Raw genomic sequence first — 21,666 nt, forward strand, 5'->3', positions numbered from 1 at the left:
GAGGATACCTAAATTAGAATGACTCTCAAATCTGCCCCTTAAAGCATAAAAGTAGCTCTTAGGATAAAGAACTGGACATAAAGCTATGCCACCAAATCTTAACACTTGAGTTTCAGTGTAGATAGAGATGATTTTACTCTCTGGAAAGGGACCCAAGAATTGTAAAAGTAGCTGAGTCAGAAAAGTTTATTTCCTTTTCACATCACATTTACATTCTGTTTGGATATGTCATTACATCCACTTTGTTACTTTCGAAGTAGTTTATGGTTATACATTACTATACAATAAAACAAAATTGGAATCATTATAGGTGGTACAGAGAATCCAGCACCCCCTGATGAACTGGGAACAGACAGAGAGCTTATAGACTGGTTGCAACTACAAGGAGTGGATGCAAATACAATAGAAAAGGTAAATTTCTAAATCAAATATTCCTATGATGTTGTTGAAAAGCTGCTTATCTCATAAACTGAATCATTGTTTCAGATTGTTGAAGAAGATTATACACTTTCTGATATTCTCAATGACATTACTAAGGAAGACCTAAGGTGCCTTAGATTACGGTAAGAGCTTCCAAATAGTTTGTCTTGGAAGGTCTTAGTGAAGTAGAAAAACAAAATGGTGGTAGCTTCCTCTGATCTTAAATTATCTTCCACTCTTGTTTAAATGCCCACACCTCTACACAGAGCCACCAACATTCCTATGGCACCAGGTTCAGACAAAGAAAACACTTTAATAAGTTAGGTTATATTTTGAAAGAGTATTTATCTGGCAAATGTAATCCTGTAGATTGAATGCTTGCTTCCCCTATTTGTGAGGTGGCTGTTTTCAAATTTGCTTTTCTTATGAAAACTCCTATTTTGCAGCGGTGGTGACCTCTGTAGGCTCTGGCATGCAGTCTCCCAGCACAGAAGACAAATGCAGGAGTCCTCACACTGAGCCAAGCTCGAAAGAATAAGCAAATACCCTACCACCTGCTTATGGTCAAAGCTTCTGTTCGTGTACACACAAATCCTGCGTTTACATAGAAATTCCAGCATGTATAATTTTAGACCATCCTTGTTCATAAACAGGATTGTATGTAACATCAAACATGATCTAGTATATTGAATTCTTAGGACTGTACTTAATTTAAAAAGTCAGCATACCTTATAGTAACTGCTGGAAAGATAAAGCATAATTCTTAAATGTGAAAGGTAAAAACAGTGTGCCTTGCAATGGGAGTACAAGTTCATGTTTGTTAAATGTCTAAAAGGAGAAAATTAAATTATTTTATCTTTGAAATGCCTGATTATATAATAGCCTTTGATCACAGAGACATGGTCAGTGCTAACAGATGACAGCCTCCACAATGCAGGGTGGCTGCTACTCTTCTACCTGTGCAGTGTACTAATTCCAGCATGCCACCACGACATATCTGTGGTAGGATATGAGGGAAAGGTATAAACACTCCATTATCCATTTCAAATCCTATACAAATTCATTACACTCTTATTCACATGGATACACTGCATACAACATAGAAACTGCATGCAACTTACTCTTCCTTAATTTACATGTCTTCAAGACTTTGGGTATTTCCTGTCCTTAAAGTTGAAAGCACAAAGAGTTCTTACAGTGGATGATGAACCCCCATTCATTTCAGTTTCCCATTAACTGACTGACTTAAACTTGATCCATTGGTTGGCACCACGCACTTCAAAGGGAGGATCACTACTGTAGATGTGATAGCCTAGTTCCTCCAAGGGTGGCTCTGGATCAGCTGTAGCAAACTGAGCAGCATCTTCGATTTCTTTCCTCACTTCCACATCAATCTCCTAAACAATGCAAGAGATTTTTTTCAATCAAAGGCAGCTTTGGAACCAACTAGAAAGTCTGAGAACCTGTTACTATATAATATGTGACTCTTCACCACTTAAAGACAGTATATAAATTACACATGCAAAGGACATTTTTAGGGAAAAAGGGGGCGGAAACAAAAGTTTTTGTACGAATGTCTATTACTCTACTTTCTTTTTTTTGAGACAGGATATCTCTATCATTGAGCACAGAACTCACCAGTTGGCCAGCACACTCAAAGCATTTGTCTTCACCTCTTTCTAATCCAGAGCTAGAGTTGTACACATTCACCACTGTGCCCATTAGATGTGGGTGCTGGGAATCCAGACTCATATCTTCATACTTCTGCGGCAAGCACTTTACCAACCAAGTCATATCCCCTGCCCTGCATCTCTTTAATTCTCAGCAGAAAGACCAAAACCAATAGCCCTGTGAGACTTCAGATTCAACAATAACCTCATCAGAATGCTTTCTGGGTTTGAAAAAACTCAACTTTCTGGCCACCTAGGAGTGACATTTTGTGAGGTGTGGGAAATTAGTCAGTGAACCTACCTTTAAAACCAGACTTAAACCTCCAAGAGCAACTGTACCTTTAATTCTTCAACACTTGCAAGATTGCTGTTCACCATTCTATCCTTGAGAAGCATAATAGGGTCGCTCTTACTTCTTACTTCCTGGATTTCTTCTCGAGTGCGGTAACTATGGGTAAGGGAGATGTGGTGATAGACCCTTAAGAACAGTGCCTGAGAACTTTGTGAAGTATAAGAGTATATTTTTGAAAGAGAGGAAGGAACAAGCTAATACTGATGTCACTGTGAGACTAGTTAGGGTGGTAGGCATCTTTTATAGAAAGCTATTCACTGTAACTTGGGGGTTTACTGGCATTCTAACAAGGACCAAGTATTTGCTCCTTTGACCTGGAAGAGAGGGTCACCAGTTTTACACATTTAGCCTCATTTTTTTTTTACATGGATGGAGCAAGGAAGAGCTGGCAGTGGTGATAATTCTAGACTTTTGAAGCATCATGAATGAATGAAACTTATGCCCTGGCAATGCTGAAGCATGTATGGGGTTTCATGATCTAAGTTGATGAGAATGACTGACCAGGTCTCTTCCTCCTGAAGCATCATACCAAGCAGGAAATAACTACACCTTGCCTTTCTCACTAAGACCCCAAAGCAGCATGACCAGCAAAATCCTAAACACACCAAGTTTCTGATTGTTTCCCTTAGTCCAGTGGTTCTCAACTTTCCTAATGCTGTAACTCAACTTTCCTAATGCTGTAACTCTTTAATAAAGTTCCTCATGTTGTGGTGAACATTATCTTCATGCTTTGTTGTGGTGAACATTATCTTCATGGCCACCTCATAACTAATTTTGCTACTGTTAAGAACCATAACGTAACTATCTGGCACGTGACCCCTGTGAAAGTGTTGTTGAGAGCTACTACCTTGGTCCATTCTACAAGGGCTGAACTAAAGTTCGACTTCTAAACTGTCAAGTCTACTAATTCATCATTACATGCTAGAGCTAAAAGAAAGGAACAACTTAAACTTTCCATGTAGCAGTTAGCCTTGCTCCCTACCAGTGAGACTTTCAAATCTCAGTCCTCTCCAAGTAGAATTTGCCATGCCTGAATTTGGGGTGATGCCCACATAAACTAAATGACACCTAAAATAATTCTCTCATCTGCCTTACATTGACAGTTCCACACTGCAATTTAGTTACATAATGTTCTTTTTTAAATGACTGCTCATATTCATGCTAACATACAGGATATAACATATAGGATACATTGTAGGGATCTTCAAGCTGCTTTCAGACTAAGCCTCAAAACAACCACTTGATGCCAACAAAACAATTTTATTTGGTTGTTAAGAGCCAATGAAGAAGTTACTCTACTGTTTGATTTAAGTAGCCCAAAGCCTGCCCAGCCACCATGGGAACCACAATCAAGATACCCCATGAACTTTACCTGACTCCAGGGTCACTCATACTATGTCCATGGTAACGGTAAGTCTGTAGCTCCATCAGGATGGGCCCCTAAAATAGAGCCATAAATGGTTAAGGCTACAAAGATATGTGCCAAGAATTGTTGCCTCAAATGGAGACACACACACACACACACCCCGCGACATCCAATACATTCTTACCCACCTTCTATGTATCAGCTGAGTTGTCAAGAGTTTACTGGTTTACTTTTTCTTTTTTTTTTTTTGAGACAGCATTTCTCTAACAGCTCTGGCTGTCCTGGAACTGCCTCAAACTCAAGAGATTCGCTGCCTCTGCCTCCCTGAGTGCTGAGATTAAAGGCGTGCACCACCCAGACTGATTCTTTTTCTTTTTTTCTTTTTTTTTTGAGACAGGGTTTCTCTGTGGTTTTGGAGCCTGTCCTGGAACTAGCTCTTGTAGACCAGGCTGGTCTCGAACTCACAGAGATCCGCCTGCCTCTGCCTCCCGAGTGCTGGGATTAAAGGCCTGCGCCACCACCGCCCGGCTCAGATTGATTCTTAACACCAATTTATTATGTCCTGTTTCTTCCTTCTCAATTTTAACAAAAGTAAATTGCAGAGGCATGTTTTCCGGGCTTAGAACAACCAGTTAAACTTAGCTACTTGAAGCTCCTTTTAAGCCAGTCTCACTGTTCCCCTCTCCCTCCCTGCCATACACTGGCAAGTAAAGCAGCAAGATATATAATAAAATACAAGAATAGAGAAATATGGAGTGTTTACTAGGTGAGTCAAGATCATGCTATCTCATTGGACTCTGCTTGTTTCAGAGAGCTCACTTAGTCATTACCCCAGGATAGCTCCAACTGCCATCTGGAAAGGCTTCTTTTAACTGAAGTGAATGTCATTATAAACCTGTAACCTTAAAAGCCTATGAAAAGAATCTCATCTTACCTTACCAGACCTACAATATGCAGCTGCAAACTTTGTTGCCTCTCGGACACACAAGATATCCATTCCATCTACCTGTTAATAAATGGGGGATGGGCAGAATGTAAATGAACTATCCAGATCCATTTAACTTTTATTGTGGTGCTGAAGAATGGAATCTAGGACCTAACTCGTGCTAGGCAAGTGTTCTGCCACTAAGCCACACCTCCTGCCCTCCCATTCAACTTTTAATGACCTATTCAAGCATAATGTGAAGAAACTGTAGAACATCTAGCAGATAGGGTAGAGGTTCTGCCTCTACAATAAGGAACCTTACCCTCAGTCCAGGAATAAAATCTCCTCTTTTGTAGTAATCTGTGCTGGCCGCTGCTCTCTCGACAGATGTCCCCATGCCATAGCGGTTATTCTCACAGATGAAAATACAAGGTAGTTTCCACAATGCTGCCATATTGTAAGCTTCAAATATTTGACCCTAAAAGCATTATATAAAATGCAAGTGGTTTAATTTATTTCTCTAGACTTTTTCACCATTCCTAATAGTTGTTGCTCTGCCTAACACAGAGAGCTTACACTAAGGCCAAACAGCCTCATCTTTATAACCAAGTTTCTGGTGGTGAGGGAAAGGAGCACATGCTGCTATGGTAGGGAAACGTGGTGTGTACTGTATGACTAGTATACATTTTGGGGGATCTACTAAAATAAAACACACTGCAAAAAGGAACATGGAAAAGCACCAAGTTACCAATTAGTTTTATGCTCTGCTATTAATCTGTCACACTCAATTGACCGATAATCAGAGTGAACCAGCAGCATCTGAGATTCGGCATCTAGGACAGGGTCTCACTAAGTGCTATCCAGAGATTGGTGATTACACTGAGACCAAGACAGGATGAGCAAAGAAACCAAGAGCCAAGGTTCAGACATTATAGGAATCTGGTATTGCATTCGAGTCCAAGTGAAGAGTCTCTGTATCACACTATTGGTTTGTAATGGTCTACATTTAGCCAACAAGGCTGGACCTATGGCTCAGCTATAAAGATCACTTGCTGCTCTTGTAGAGGACCTAAGTTCAGTTCCCAGTGCCCACATGGCAGCTCACAACTGTCCTTAACCCCAGTTCCAGGGGACCTTCTGACCTCCATTGGCACCAGGCACACATGCAGTGCACAAACACACATGCAGGCAAAACTAGAAATAAGTAGATCTTTTAAAGAGAAATTACAAAAAAAAATCTCCCACCACAGAGCATATTTGCAAAGCATAAATGTAACGCAAAGAGACACATCATCACAGAAATGTACCCTTAGAAGGCTCATGTCAAGAGGTTAATCTCCCATGTGAGTCTGCCACATGAAACGCTATTTCAATTAATAAACAATATGTCATTTCTTTATAAATCCAAATATGGCCAGTCACAACTTGGACATAAAAGTAATTGTTTCTGGAAATTAAGAGATGCACTTACCTGATTAGCAGCGCCATCGCCATATAATGTCAAACAGACCTCATCTTTTCCATTGTATTTGCAGGCCAGAGCAATCCCTGCTCCTAGGGGCACCTAACAAAGAACAACCAAGAAAACTGTACAAATTAATCTGAGTTAGAATGCATTTAAATTTCAATGCCTGGAGAATATGGGAAGCTAACTAGTGCTGCAAGTCTTCATTCCTAACCCTGTCACTATCTACCTACCCTGTTATTTTGAACAAAACATGAATAAATCCTATATTGTTTCTGATTTCTGCACCCAAAGATTTAACTACTGATCACAACAAGATTAAAAAAAAAACGAAGCCTAGATATATAATAAAACCTACTGTAGTGGATATTGTTGATGCTGTTAATGCTTCACTTCTCATTAATCGATGAGAACAAGGACTTCCTATTCATGAAAGTAAGGTTTTTGCTTTTTTTTCTTAGGCTGTCACTTTAACAAGCCCTTCACTTGTAACTGGATCCCATTGTTAGCACTGCCTATGAGTATGTCAGAGTGAGTAAAGTTGAAGTGATGAGCCATTGATTTTACTGAAATATAAAAAGATGAAGGGATAGCTCCACCACTATAGGCTCTTACTCATAAACACAACAAAAACAACAAACCTTAATCACTACCCAAATCTACTTAATTCCTCAGATGGGAAGATAAAAGGCAGTAAGTAAAGACAAACCAAACTCCCAAATTACTGAAATCCTCTGAAATTACAGAAGTTCTCTGGAGTGAAGAAGGTCCTGAAGACACAGGCCAGGATCAAATGTATCAAAGCATGTGCTCTTCCTCAGTTACCTGAGCTCCAACGATGCCATTGCCCCCATAGAAGTTCTTGGCGTACATGTGCATCGATCCGCCTTTCCCTTTAGCACAACCTCCTCTTCGTCCTAGAAATGGCAGCACACACACCAAGCATAAATAAAAACCACCACACAAAGCAATAACCACCACCCAATCCAATTGTCTGTCCCTCCAGGAAAACACACCTCCTCATCTCCGTGTCTGTGATAAGGTTAGACTAAACCAATGGTGCCTTCTTTCTAAACGCTTGTTACCTTCAGATGTTAGCAAAGTATTTTTGACACTAGGTTTAGAGGGAGTACACACATTATCTAGAATCTGCCTACATTTCAAAGTACTTCAACACAATTTACTTTCTCTGTTAGATTTCTCATGTTTTAGTGAAAGCAAATCTTATTTTCCAATTTCACCTGAGGGTCCAGATGACCTCATAAATGGTTTACTCAAAGTCACAACAGAGGTACCAGGATACATACCAGAAGGCTTGATTGTTTCAAAAACGAAAGTTCTAAGATTTTTACCACTAATTCATAATGCTTAGCAACTTAATGGAAGATATTTGAAAACCTCCCCCACTCACAATATCTCTTCCCTGTAAATCCACAGCAAACCTGTTAGCTCTGCAAGAATTGCTCGGACAGGCAGGCCCCGAGTGAAGGTGAAGCCATGAGCTCGATAGGCTGTGATGAGATGGTCCGTGGGGTTTATGCCAGCCTCTAGGCCCACACAGCAGGCTTCCTGGAGTAAAGGAAGAACCACGAAGCAATGCCATTATTTATATTTGAATAAAGAACTTTATTAGATTCAATAATTTAAAAACCATGGATCAAGCTGGTCAGTGGTGGCACACACCTTTAATCCCAGGACTCAGGAGGCAGAAGCAGGTAGATCTCCGTGAGACTGAGGCTAGCCTGGTCTACAGAGTGAGTTCCAGAACAGCCAGAGCTACAAAGAAACTCTGTCTCAAAAAACCAAAACAGACCATAAAACTAAATAATTCCAAAACCACACATGGATCAGTGAACCTGTCATTAGTAACTACAAAAAAGTATTTTTCGTTAAAAGAAAAGGGTAAGGTCTAAATCAGAAGCCATACCCAATCCACAAATGTGCTGTTTCCCTTAGCCTGGACAGAATTTAAAAATATAATTTGCCAGATGCCAACATTAAAAAATTGATAGAATGCATGCAAACCAAAGAAGTCTTAGGTCTGTGTTTCCACATGGAAGTAACTGACTGAAACCAAGTCGTGGCATCTCTGAATGGGGCCTAACCATCCCAACTCCGCACTGATCCATCTTACCGTTGTTCATATTGTTATATATAACTGACTTCACTCATTTATTCTACCTAGCTAGCTCTGTAGACTGCTAAATTTGGAACCAGTTACTGTCAACTTAAAAAGTTCTAGAATCACCTAGAAGACAAAGCTCCGGGCATGTCTATGAGGAAATTTCTTGGGCAGAAGTGGGAAGACCCACCCCTACATGTGGATGGCAGCATCCCATAGCCTAGGATCCCAGACTAAATAAAAAAGGAGAAAGCAAGGTAAGCGGCAGCATTCACATCTCTGCTTCCTGACTACACATTCATGTGACCAGGTAACTCAGCTCCTACAGCCATGCCTTCCCCACCAAGATGGACTGTACCTTCAAGCTATGAGCTAAAATAAACACTTCCTTATGTTGCTTCTGTTGGCTATTTTGTCACAAATGGAACACAGAACACACTCTCTCCCTCTCTCTCTTTCTCTCACACACATACAACACACACTCACACTCATAAAACAACAAAATAGCCCTTTCCCCAAGAATGCATACAGCATAGATGTGTGGGGTTCCAGCAAATTTTAAAAGTAAAATTCTAAGAACAGATATAAAATTCAGAAATGCTAAGTGTGAATAAATTCTTATGCCTACAATTCATAGTGGGTCCTAGCATTCTAGTTTTATTTTGAAATCCCTACTTCAAATCCTTCTGACCCAAGAAGCAGGGTGAAAACCAATAAACAGAAACCATACTTAAAGCTAAGTGTGGTGGCTCATGCTTATAATCCCAGCATTCTGGGGGATGAGGCAGCACTGTCAAGGTTCAGGGGTTTCAAGCCAGCTTGGACAGTGAGAAAGAACTCAGTGAGTTAAAGGAGGTTGCTATCAAGCCTGGAACCCATATGGTAGAAGGGAAGAACCAAATTCTGCAACCTGTTCTCTGACCCCCCCCACCACACATACATACTCACACCCAGGGTGGCACATAAATACCCCCGACACACACACACACACACACACACACACACACACACACACACACACACACACACACACAAAATAAATGGTGGTTTTGAAATTCTAAAAGCCTAGGATGAAGGCAAAGAAAAGAGGTGACAGGGGAAAGAAGGCATAAAGAAAGAAACCTATTTAAGTATCCTAATAACATGCATAGCTTTCTAACAAACCTACCACTTACCTGACCATCACACAAGTGACAGAAACCACGGATAATTTTCTGTTTATATAGCTGATCTGCCTTTAGCTCCATTCGCCGCACAGTCTGCATCATCCTGTAGTACTTGAGCCCATCCTCTCTGGTGAGCACTGTGGTGACTGGAGGGCCCTCTTCTAGCCGATGAAGGTCACATTTCTGAAATGAAATAAGGGAGTCACCCTCCAGTTACTACTCCACAAATACTGCTGATGCAGTCTAAGATCCAACTCCACATAAATAATACACAACTTGAACTACAGCAAAGAAATGCATGCCTCAGCGGTGCTTCAAGAATAATGTGTGAGAAAACCTTGATCCCATCACTTAACTGTGAGAGCAGGAGGAATAAGAGTTCAAGGTTATTCTTTGCTAGATAGGAAGTTTGGGAGTAACTGAGGCTCCATGAAACTGCTTCTAAAAGAAAACCAGTGCTTCAAAATGCTTCTGATTGCTTAAATTTATGGCCATCAATGTTTCACTGAATCCCACCCCCTACTAAAGGTACATCCAATCTCTGGCTCAAGAAGGTCTATTTGCCAGGATAGCTATCAGGTCAACCCAACGTATTTGTGGGTGACAACATGTCAGAATGTGAAGAGGTTGAACAACCCTGTTGGAGTTTATTTTTAAAGCCTGCATCCTTTAAACTGCTAGCAAGTTACTATTGCTAAACTTCTCTGAACCCTTGGTTCTAGAATATTTCAAAGAAAGTAACCCTACCTTCACAGCGCCAGTATCAACTCCTTAAAGTGAAACTGTATCAGTACCTGTGAAAAAACTAGAAGCACAAAGTGAAACACTCTTACCTTAATCTCAAATGTAGCATCATTTGCAAAATTACGGGAAGCTACTAGCACTCTGCTTGCCTAGAAAACAGAAATATGCAAATAAATTCATTACTTCTGTTTTTTAACTGTCCAGAATAAGTCATTACTATCATGAATCCATGCTTAAAGAAAGCATGGATTTTGAACACAGCCTCATCACTATCTGAAAGCAAAAAAGGAAGGTGGCAAACACCAAGTCTATCCACTTTCCATTTTGTTTTCAAAGCAATTACAGTGAGAACAATAACAATGGTCAAATCGAAGAAACTAGATTGTGTGGGCTTTTTAAGGTTTATTTGAAAATACTTCAAATAAAACTATGTTAATCCCTATTTAAGGCAAGCTACTTTTCTATGACATATAACCATGACGGAAAAAAAACATTCAAAGCATGACATAAATACCTTAGTGAAAAACATGTTAATACTTGTCAAAAATCATGGACTTGGGCCAGCCACTATATAACTTGTGCAGTCTAAATTGAGAAGTCTCCTGTTAGAGCCCCATAACAGAAGAATGTTCTCTTAAAACAGTATTCCCCTGACTGGTTTGAGTGGTTATTACTACTTAAGAGTTACTGATTCCTTTCTACCCTCACAACTGAACAAATTCAAGTACAACAAAAACATTCTAAGTGATAGACCACAAAAACAGTTCTTCTATTCTAGCCACTGGCTGCCACATTTTCACATACTTACATGTAAACTCATATCATTTCTTTTCCTGGAGATCCCATAAAAAAGAATGTTCAATGTGTAACCCAATATATTTTGCAGCACTGAACTTGACCTTGGTGAGGAGTTAATGTCAGCACTCTAGCTATAACCTCCAAGTTTAGGAGCCAACAGGCAGATTTAAGACCTACTTATCTCTCTTCTGCTCTTTTCTGGGTGGGTGGAGTAGACAGAGTGGACACCTGGCCAAAGGGATTATTTACATCCTAATCTGGACAATGGAAGATTGTGTCATTCTAGTCAGAATAGCACAGAGCTTAAAAAATTCATGAATTATTTCTTTCTGGAACTTTTCAAACCACACCTTATAACAGGTAGCTGAAACCACGGAAATTTGCAAAGCCATGGACACAAGGTGGGGAGGGGCACAATATGGCAACTGCTGTATTATTATCTGATAAAGCCAACAAAGGCAAAGGCACTACCCAAGGAAAACTCTAAATACCAGTAACGGATCCTTCAGTTAAATCAGAGGTACAGAGCATGTGTTAAGCTATCTTAAAATGAAAAAAATGTAAAAAAAAAAAAACAACAACAAAAAACCCCTAAACCTGAAGCCAATCAAGTAGCAAACAAATAATTATTTGTGGAGCCAGAAATAGCTACTCTATTGCAAAGTAAGTTTCTGGATACAACTATAGAAACTAGTTTGGGGAACAATCTAGGGCAGAGACTACCCCCACCAAAGCTGAGGTGCCTATTTAACATATCAAAGCCGAACCTGCCAGGTTATCCCAGCATTCCTCAGTCCACAGCACTCCCTACCCAGAACTCTCTCACCCAGGAGCTGGGCTGCCCTTCCCCCAGAGGCTCTTCCCTATATAATCCAGACACTGTGGTTACACCTCCCCTTTTTGTATCTTTGGCCTCCTGGCAGCTGCACTTGGTTCCCCCTCTCCCACATGGTACAGCTCAGTCATGTCCACTCTGGACTCTCCCAGACATCCCTGCTTCTGACTATGCTGTCCCACAAAGCTACAATAAACTTTCCCGTCGTCCCCCATACCAAGGAGCAGTCATGACCTTTCCTTTTTATTCCTTTTTTTCCTCACAACCCACCCAAGCGTTGGTAGCAAAGATTAACTCTCAAGGTAAAATTTGTAAAGCCAGGCGTGTTGGCGTACACCTTTAATCCCAACATTCCGGAGGCAGAGGCAGGCGGATCTCTGTGATATCAGCCTGGTCTACAAAGTGAGTTCCAGGTTAGCCATGGCAGTAACAGCAAAATTCAGTGTGTGTGTGTGGGGGGGGGGGGGGGAGACAGGACACCAAACAAAAAGAATTCTGCTTAAATGGAATTCTTGTTGAGTTTTCTTTTGTGGGGAGTGGGATACTGGGAATTGAACACATGACCTTACATATACTATGTAAATGCTCTATCTTTTGAGCTACACTTCAGCCCCTAATGAAATTTCTTTCTTGGAGACCTTGAACAACTTATTCAATAAAAACTTGTAAGTATACAGAATTTTCAAAAGTATTTAAGAACTCTCAGAATGTACCAACATGAATTAAAAACCTTACCTCCAATATGCAAAGGCAAAAAAGTTATTGGTGGTAAAAATCTCACAAAAGGGAGCATAACAAATACAAGCAATAAGGCAAAATAAAAATTTTAAATGCAGCTCAGTCTTAAAAAGCTTTGAAAGCTTTCAACCTCATTTCAAAGTAAAACCACATTTTTGTAATCCGTTTCAAAGTTGCACATCCAAACAGTGATGAGACAGGCAAACTTTAAGCCTGAGGTAATCTTCACACTTGCCTAATTTTTAAGGGGGAAATAATTAATAAAAAGCGCAAAGGCACAAAACAGGCAGAGGCCTCAGAGGAAGTTAGGAGATTAACTAGGCACATTATCTTAGCTATCAAAAAGCAAACGCCTAATCCTTCATTCTCCCACAGAGGATCCTTGGCCACTGCAGCACTAGTTATACAAGTTTAATGAGCCACTGCTTACTGTTTGTAAGGGTATTTTTGCAAGGCTTAAATTACATTTAAAAGTCTTTTCACATGTATAACATGAAAAACTAAAAAACGAGCTATGTTGTATTACACAGGCTGCAATAAAAGAGAAATCTGCAATTCCTTAGAATTGCAAACTCTAAAAGGACACATTGGAGTTTAGAGGTCTACTTGGAGATGAAAGGTGAAATTTAACTTTTCAACATTATGAAAGGCTTCAGGACTGGCTCCTAATTAGCATGTAACAAGTATGCTCACAAAGAAAATTGCCAGGCATAATGGTGCTCGTCTTTGATCCCAGCACTCAGAAGGCAAAGGCAGGCTGATCTCTGTGATTGGAGGCTAGCCAGAGCTACACAGTGAGCCCCTTAGAGAAAGAGACAAAGACAGGTCAAGCTGTTCCCCACCCTTAGCATGCCGGATGTGGGGACACAAGATTTTAATGCAAGCAGTCAGGAGATAGAGGATGTAAGCAGATCTGAGTTCGAGGCCAGTCTAGGATACATAGCAAAAGACCTTGTCTCAAAAGAAGAAAAATTCAAAAACTAGCTACTGGAGAGTTTGCACAATACCACCACCAAGTGAGAAAATAACAGGGTTCTTTCTATGGTGAATTCGACTCTAGAATTCAATTTTTTTTTCCTGCTGTAAGGCGATTAAAGGAAATGGTAAACTTGACTTTCAGACAAAGAAATACACCTAAGGTTAGTGTGTAGCGTCTAACAAAGATTTAAGGGGGTTTCCCATCTCCCATTGCACTCTAGACTCCAAAAGAGGACGGAGCACATGTCTTAAAAGTGGAAGGTAGAATTTTTATTGATTAAAAGTGGAAGGTAGAATTTTTATTGATTTCAGATTCTACTTCAACTTCTTCAAACTCTGATTTAGTTAAGAACTGGCTCTTCCCTTTTCCACTGAGGGAAACAAAGCTTCTTTTAGTTTTCAACTTTATTTCATGCCCAATCTCCAAGGTATAAAGAAATTCCCCTTTAACTATTTCTACACACAACAAACTTGTTCAATACTAGACCTGGATGGAGGTGGGTGGTCCTTGGACTTCCCACAGGGCAGGGAACCCTGACAGCTCTATGGGCCGACAAGGGAGGGGAACTTGATTGGGGGAGGGGGAGGGAAATGGGAGGGGGTGGCGGGGAGGAGGCAGAAATCTTTAATAAATAAATAAACGGAAAAAGAAACTTGTTCAAACCAATTAAAATTTAGGAATGCAGTTTGAACACCTGTGAAGATTCTGGCCGAATTCAGGACACATACTATAAAAGCTCAGGAAATGCCATACACATATGCAAAGACACATTAAGAAGTGTGCTGTACTGTCGATTCAGATTCAAACAGGAATACAGCATTTACTCAATCAAAAGGTGTTTTTTCTTTTACTGAATGGAATTCCTAGAGAAGTGCACCTTTAACCTTCCCACAACCTCCCCAAACTAAGCAGAACTGCATCAAATCCTGAAGAAATCGATAGAACCAGAATTACAAGTCAAAGCCTGGTGGCAGTTACACCAAGAAAACGCAACCTCTGGGCGGCTAGAGGTCAAAATGCTAAAAGCTTAGGTGTTCAGACACCTCTCAAAACCCGGACCATAAGTTAAGTCGTAACCTCTAATCCCTACCCTCCGAGAACCATTGCTATTTTATTTCGCTACTTTGAACTCTAAGCCTCTGTGTGTTTAAGGGTAAAGGCGGCTTCCTCTGGGTTATGCTCGATTGCTCTAAAACTGACTGCCAAAAAAACCTCAGATGAGCAGGGAGTAGAGGAAGTTTGTTTTCCGTGAGCCTGACCCCGTCTGAACCCTGCTCAGGACCGAGCGAGCACAGGTGATCCACAAATGCTCACCCAGCTGGGCACCCGTACGTGCCAAATGCCAGGCAGAAAGGTTGGCACACGTGCCACTCTCCTACTCAGGACTGAGATGAGGAAATTGGGCCCTGGGACGATTGAAAAAAACAAAACTCTTTTCTCCTTGTTGGCAAGGACTCGATACTAGTAAATTATGAAGTTGGGCTGAGCACGGATCATCCGGCTACTGGGACTGCGAGTTCTTTATTTCGTCTTACGTGGCCACTTGGCCACGAGCTATGACAAGGAGGACAGTGCAAGTCACCGGAGTCCATGGAGGCTGGAGCAAGCCCAAGCTCCGCCTCCCGGCGTCCCGTAAGCAGCGGACGGTTCTGGGGCGCTGCTGGGGAGCCGGAGAGAAGCTCCACCCGTGGGGATTGGGGGAGGTGCGGTGGACCGGGCGGTTCTCAAACCCCTCCGCCTCAGGCCGTGACGACACGCACCTCGCAGGAGGCCCACGCGAGCTCCGTAGCTCGTCACCCCCGGCACCCGGCCGTGCGCTCCGGGGGTCCGGCCCGCCCTCCTCCCGCCCCGCCTCAGGCCGGCTCGAGCCCCACCCCAGCCTCACCGGCTTCTGCGCAGCGCCTGCCAACACGCGGGACACAGCGGCGAGCATCTTCCTCATGGAGCGCAGCAGACTCACGCGCTGGCAGCTGCACCCGGGCACTCAAAAGGAGTGGTTCGGGCGTCCCCAAGTCTCCTTGAGGCGCCCTGAGCCGAGACCCCGCCCTAAACGCAGTGACGGAGTCGGTACGGCATCACGCGCCGCGCCAGCCTGTGGGCCAATTAGAATGGCTGCCGGCGAAGGCTCCGCCCATCTCGGGAACCTGCGACCGCCCATTAAAGAATTAACCAAAAAAGGGGTGGGGCTGTGGGCGCCTTCCGTCGCTACGCGGCTAGCGGGTGAGGAGGCGGGAGCCAGCCCCAGGGCGCCTGCGTGGGAAAGTGGGGGTTCGGGGAGGCCTGGCCTTTCTCTTGCTCTGTGCACCACAAGCCAGCGACGAATGGGCGAAGGCGGGTCCTCCTCTTTGCCCTGTCGGGCCGGTGGTGCGGCTTTACAGCCTTGTCCCAGTACACAGAAAAAAGCCGTGGTGTCGGGCAGAAAGACCATCTGGTTTCTAGAAATAGTTCTGCCACTGATTTGTCTTTTAAAAGATCACATAGCCTTACAAAATGTTGCCCTTGTTGACTTGGGTGAGAATAACAAAAATAGATTTAACAGTTAAATGTTAGATGTTGCTGGGTGTGGTGGCACGTGCCTGTCATTCCTTCTCTAGGGAGGCTGAGGTAAGCTGATAGCCGCTGGAGTCGGTGGCCAGGCTGGCTCCTTAGGTCAAGGCAAGTTTGGGCTACTCAGAGAGATTGTCTCAAAAATAAAAATAAGTAAATGAAAGTAAATACTAATGATTGACCATAGAAGTATAAGAGCTCAGTGTTAGCGCTGATCTGTCCTATGACTTCCTGTTAGTGTGCTTCTTTTCAAGGGGGACTCAGTTTTAGCCAAGCAATTCTTCTGGCCGTTATTCTTGGGAAAAGACAGATTCCTGTATCTCCTGTTTGTCGTTGTTAACCCAAACACTAGAAAGATTAGGACACAAGCCTTTAGGAGAGCGAGGGAATTCTGCAGGTGACTTCTCAAAAGTTTGGACTGTATTAGCCACAGTGGAGGAGTTTATGTTGCTTTGAGAAGTTAACCTCAAAGTATCATTCGATCAGAAAAACGGAGGTTGACTTTTCCACTCAAATGTCCAGCATTGGCCAGGTACCATTTCTATGAGGTCACTTGGGAACCCAAGATAAAAGGTACTGTAATATTTGAAATTGTGATCCCCATGGTCAATGAAACATGGAAGGAGAAAGTGCCTGAAAGTTCTTACAGGCTCCTTCACGTGCTTTGGCTGACTTGTCCCCTCTTCCTGGAACTGACATCTTGGTCATCTGCTCTGTCCTATTCTGTCATCCACAGAGGAGGAGGAAGGATGAAATGGGTGCTGAGAGTGGAACGTTATAGCCCATGGGAAAGAAACAGCTATGAGTCCTTCACAAGGACTCCACCAAGTAAAAAAAAAAAAGGGAGCAGCGCTTCCTTGCACTGCAATTCCAATTAATTATTGGAAAAGGAGCCCTGAAAATAATGGGACACAGTTGCTGGTGCTGGGGAGGCAGAGATGGGAGGATCCCTGGGACTTGCTGGTCAGTCAGTCTAGCTGATTAGTAATCTCCAGGATAAGTAAGAGTCCCTACCTCAAAAAAAAAAAAGATGAAGAGTAGTTGCGGAAGACACAACATCAACCTCTGCCCTCCTCACATATGTACACAAATATACTCGGACTAAGGGGATGGGAATCACCATATGGCAAAGACATAGTCACCATTGCGGGTAATAATTATCAATAGAAGCTAAAACTAGTGGCTGAAAAAAATGAGGAGCAAGACCTTTGCATTATCAAAAAAATGTTTTCCCACAAGAAATTTATCATTATGAAGGTTAATGCCTTGGAGAAACTACCGTGGAGAAACAAGGAGTTTTAATAACTATAGTATTTTTGTTATTCTTTTCTTTGCAAAAATTACAAAGCCAAGGCTATGAAGATGGCTCAACAAAGTAAAGACACTTGCCACCAAGTCTGAGGATATAAATTCAATCCGTAGGTACATGTGGAAGGAGAGCACTGACTCCAGTAATTTGTTCTTTGATGTATACACACATACACAGGCACGTGCATACATGCACAGAAACTGAAAGTGAGAGATACTTTGCAACATTGTAGCCAATGGGGAGAGATTGTAACTGTGGTGGTTACTATGGGCTACACTGACACTGTATGTGTTAAAAACAGTTACAAAGGGGTCTGGCTTATAGAAGGGAGGTCAGGGAGATGAAGAAAGACTTGCCCAAGGAAGAGAAAGTCTTGAGAAAGGAGGGCTTCTTCATCTTGGATGACATTGGAAACAAGAAACTTTGTTTTCTCATCCCTCTGGCAGAACTCTCCAGTTTATGGTAGGTTTCTAAATGGACATTTAAAGGTCCTGTATGTTTTTGTTTTTTTACTTTTTCTTTGCAAATCTCCTGAAAGTTCTCAATCAAGCTGAGTTTTAGGGAAAGCATGGTCCTTTGCCATGCTCTGTTCAGCTTCGGGGATTGACCTAACCCGGTTGACGAGGGAATGAAAGAAAGATAGACACACATACAGAAAAGCTGGGATCTGGTAGGTTGTGCTATTCTAATGGAGGTCACCAACTGCAATAGCAACCTGGAACCTCAGTGTGTTTATTTTATACATCTGAGTCAAAGCAATGGGGATATCGTATGCAGATGAATAAAGAGTAGGGTTTATGGTATACATATGAATAAGGAGACAGATTTAAGTAATCTCAGTAGAAGTTCTCTTATAAGTGAGCAGTCTTAGGCTACAGTTATCCAGGAGGAGGAAGCTGTGGTTGCCAGTTTCTGTACACATTGTCAACACTTGCCCTTCTGCCTTTGTTCTCCCTCTGAGCCTCACTCCTGGGGAAGACTTTGCCACATGCATGGGTCCAAGGCATGGGATCCTGAACATGGCTGCATTGATACCAACAACCAACATTCACTCAGGACTTAGTCTGCACTCCATGGTCTTTAATGTGCTTTTGGTTTCCTCCCTGCCACCTCTCCCCCACCAGAAAATCGAACAATCAAAACTATCAAAGTCAGCATTCAGAATTATCTTTAATGTGCTGGCACCATGCTGGCAGAGGGATTATGTCTAGAGGCCTTTATGATAGCAGAACTACTATATGGAGTTTGCATAAGCATAGCACACAATAAAATAAATGCAACAAACCAATATAATCATATATCAAGTTTCTGGCATAACCCGTGGAGAGAAACCACAAGTTACTACTTAATACGAGGGAAAAGTGACTACGCCTCCTCCTCAGTGGGATATATCCTCAGTGGGAAAATATTATTTATATATATATGTATATATGTAAACTCATTTTATATGATATATAAATAAATATATATTAAGTATATTTATTATATATGGCAATAAATATATAGTAAATATAAATACATATATAAACTATTGTCAGTTACCATTAACTATCATTGTTGTTGTTATTGAGACAGGGTCTTACTATGTAGACCTGGCTATTCTGGAACTCTATGTAGGACATGCTGGCCTCAATAATTACATTTTTGTAGAAAAAAATGTAAGTTAAAATATAATTGGATTACTTCCCTCCTCCTTCCCTGTTCTCCCTCCAACCCTTCTCATGTCTCTTCCCTCTATTTGCTGGTCTCTTAATTATTTTTTAAAGAATAGTTTTATGATTTATTTAACTTTATTTTATATACATTGCTGTGAAGGTGTCAGATCCCCTAGAACTGGATTTACAGACAGTTGTGAGCTGCCATATGGGTGCTGGGAATTGAATGCAGGTCCTCTGGAAGAGCAGTCAGTGAGTACTCTTAACCGCAGAGCCAGCTCTCCAGCCCTATTATTATTGTTGTTACATATATGCAAAAAATAAATACAACGTGATACGTCCATTTAGTGTGGCTCATGTGTGTATGATTTCAGAGATGCATGCACACACACACATACAAAGTGTATATAATTATGTGGAGATGGGAATATAGCTCATTGATAGGAGAGTGATTGCCTAGCATACATGACGCCCTGGGTTCAATTCCCAGGAATGCACAAAACTGTCATGATGGTTCAAGCCTGTATCCCAGCACTTGGAAGTTGGAGGCAGGAACACCAAAAGTTCAAGCTCATCGAAAATATCATTAGGAACCCCGATTTTTGGCATAAAGGAAGTGTTGTAAATACAAACACCGAGAAGTCAAAGTTGAGTGGTCTTAACCATATCCCCAGAAAGTCCTAGACTCAAAAATCTGATCAATAATAGTTCTTCTGGTAACTGGCAAAGAAAAAGAATCATGGCTTTTCTCTGCCTTTGTGTACACACTCAAAAAAAAGGCAAAGAAATGGCTTGTTTCCCTTATCATAAAAAATTATGCTGTTTTAATGCCCCCATCTCACAACTCTAAAGTCCCATTGTGGAGGGACTTTGAAACATGGGGTCACATTGAAAACTAGCAACTCAACTCATGGCATGCCATAACAAGAGATAAAGTGGCCTCATGCTTGCGAACTGTTCTAGCCTCCAAACCAAGAAGGAAATCGACTCAAACTCCTACTAGCTGAAGAGGATGCTTCAGTCTTCCTGGTTTAAAAAAAAAAAAACTACAGGAAATACATGTGGGCCTTACCCCTTATCAAAGATTCTTCTTGCAGCAGACAGAATCCATAACAGAAAGGCACAACTGATCTAAATGCAGACAACAACTGACCCTCTGCTGCCCAGTCCCAACTGATACAGCTACAAGAGTCCCTATAGTTAAGGTTCTGGGACCATTGTGAAAGAGAGGGTGGAAAGATTCTAAAAGCCAGAAGCCCAGAAAGTCTGTTGTATGTGTCCTCTAGCTATGACAGGGAAGCTGCATCTATGAAGTCTCAACAATGTGGCTGCCTAAGCAAGACCTACACAATGCTAACCCCAGTTAACAGCCCAACTAGCTTAGGGGCCACAGCCCTGGATGAAGAGCTTCAAGCAATTGATGACTACTGAAAGAGGGAGACTTAGTCTTCCCCCAGGGACTCAAGGGCACACTAATTCATTATGCAACCCCATGTGGTCAGCCTCAAAAACATATACATTTGAGCAACAATAAAAGAACTCAGCAGGCTATACTTATGTATTTATTCATGTATGTATATGTAACACTAATAAAGAAAAAGAATCTATGAGTTTGAGGAGTAGAGGCCATGAGAGGGGTTGTGGGGAGGAGATGAAATGGGAATGGTATAATTAATTAATAATAATAATGGTTTTAATTAAAAGTAAAAAAAAGAAAGAATACCTTTTGAATGAAAACAATGCAAGAAATACTCAGGACAGATGACCTAGTGTTTTACTAAGCAATGGACACTATTAAAATAAACAGGGAACTGTCACATACTAAGAAGGGATTTCTTGCTGGGCGGCACCTTTAATCCCAGCACTTGGGAGGCAGAGGCAGGTGGATCTCTGTGAGTTCGAGACCAGCCTGGTCTACAAGAGCTAGTTCCAGGACAGGCACCAAAGCTACAGAGAAACCCTGTCTCGAAAAAACAAAACTAAGCCGGGCGGTGGTGGCACACGCCTTTAATCCCAGCACTCGGGAGGCAGAGGCAGGCGGATCTCTGTGAGTTCGAGACCAGCCTGGTCTACAGAGCTAGTTCCAGGACAGGCTCCAAAGCCACAGAGAAACCCTGTCTCGAAAAAAAAAAAGAAAAAGAAAAAACAAAACTAAACAGCAACAACAACAAAAAAACAAAAAAAGGAGCATTCCAGTAAGCAGTACCCCTCTATGGTGTTCGCTTCAGTTCTTGCCTTGAGTTCCTGCCCTGACTTTCTGGATGATGGATTATAAACTGTGATATGAAACAAACCCTTTCCTCCTCAAGTTGCTTTGGTCATGATGTTTATCAAAGCAACAGCAACACTAAAACACCTTCATTCACTGAGCAATACATGTTGAAGCCGTCCTTATAGTCTAGTCTCTTAAGGAACAGGAGACAGTGGCTAATGGCAGTGTCTCTGTGCTTCTGTGGAACTTGGGATCTGGCAGGCAAGGGGAGTGGTGGCACTTATTAAATATATAAATTATTATACATACAATTACATACGTAACCCATTTAAGTTGTGGTATGGAAGGTGAGGGGCTGGTGAT

The 21,666-nt window shown here is 41.8% G+C and overlaps 2 protein-coding genes across 2 annotated transcripts in view; one reads left to right on the forward strand and one right to left on the reverse strand.

The window, feature by feature from the left end:
- The window catches only part of Map3k15 (mitogen-activated protein kinase kinase kinase 15), a 120,703-nt gene extending 119,764 nt beyond the window's left edge, over window positions 1-939 (forward strand). Inside the window, exons 27-29 of the mRNA XM_075958962.1 lie at window positions 311-411; window positions 487-563; window positions 867-939. Coding sequence (XP_075815077.1) covers window positions 311-411; window positions 487-563; window positions 867-939 — 251 coding nt within the window. The remainder of the gene's footprint in view (window positions 1-310; window positions 412-486; window positions 564-866) is intronic.
- On the reverse strand, window positions 173-15,635 carry Pdha1 (pyruvate dehydrogenase E1 subunit alpha 1). Its single transcript, XM_075958961.1, has 11 exons — window positions 15,466-15,635; window positions 10,320-10,379; window positions 9,496-9,669; window positions 7,641-7,767; window positions 7,024-7,115; window positions 6,205-6,297; window positions 5,056-5,211; window positions 4,743-4,814; window positions 3,815-3,882; window positions 2,430-2,538; window positions 173-1,817 (listed from the first exon to the last, which is right to left on the reverse strand). The coding sequence occupies exons 1-11, from the start codon at window positions 15,520-15,522 to the stop codon at window positions 1,653-1,655; spliced, it is 1,173 nt and encodes a 390-aa protein (XP_075815076.1). The 5' UTR covers window positions 15,523-15,635; the 3' UTR covers window positions 173-1,652.
- Between the last annotated feature and the right edge of the window lie 6,031 nt (window positions 15,636-21,666).

Source organism: Microtus pennsylvanicus, chromosome X (assembly GCF_037038515.1).
Source record: "Microtus pennsylvanicus isolate mMicPen1 chromosome X, mMicPen1.hap1, whole genome shotgun sequence".
In the NCBI taxonomy this organism is placed as follows: Eukaryota; Metazoa; Chordata; class Mammalia; order Rodentia; family Cricetidae; genus Microtus; species Microtus pennsylvanicus.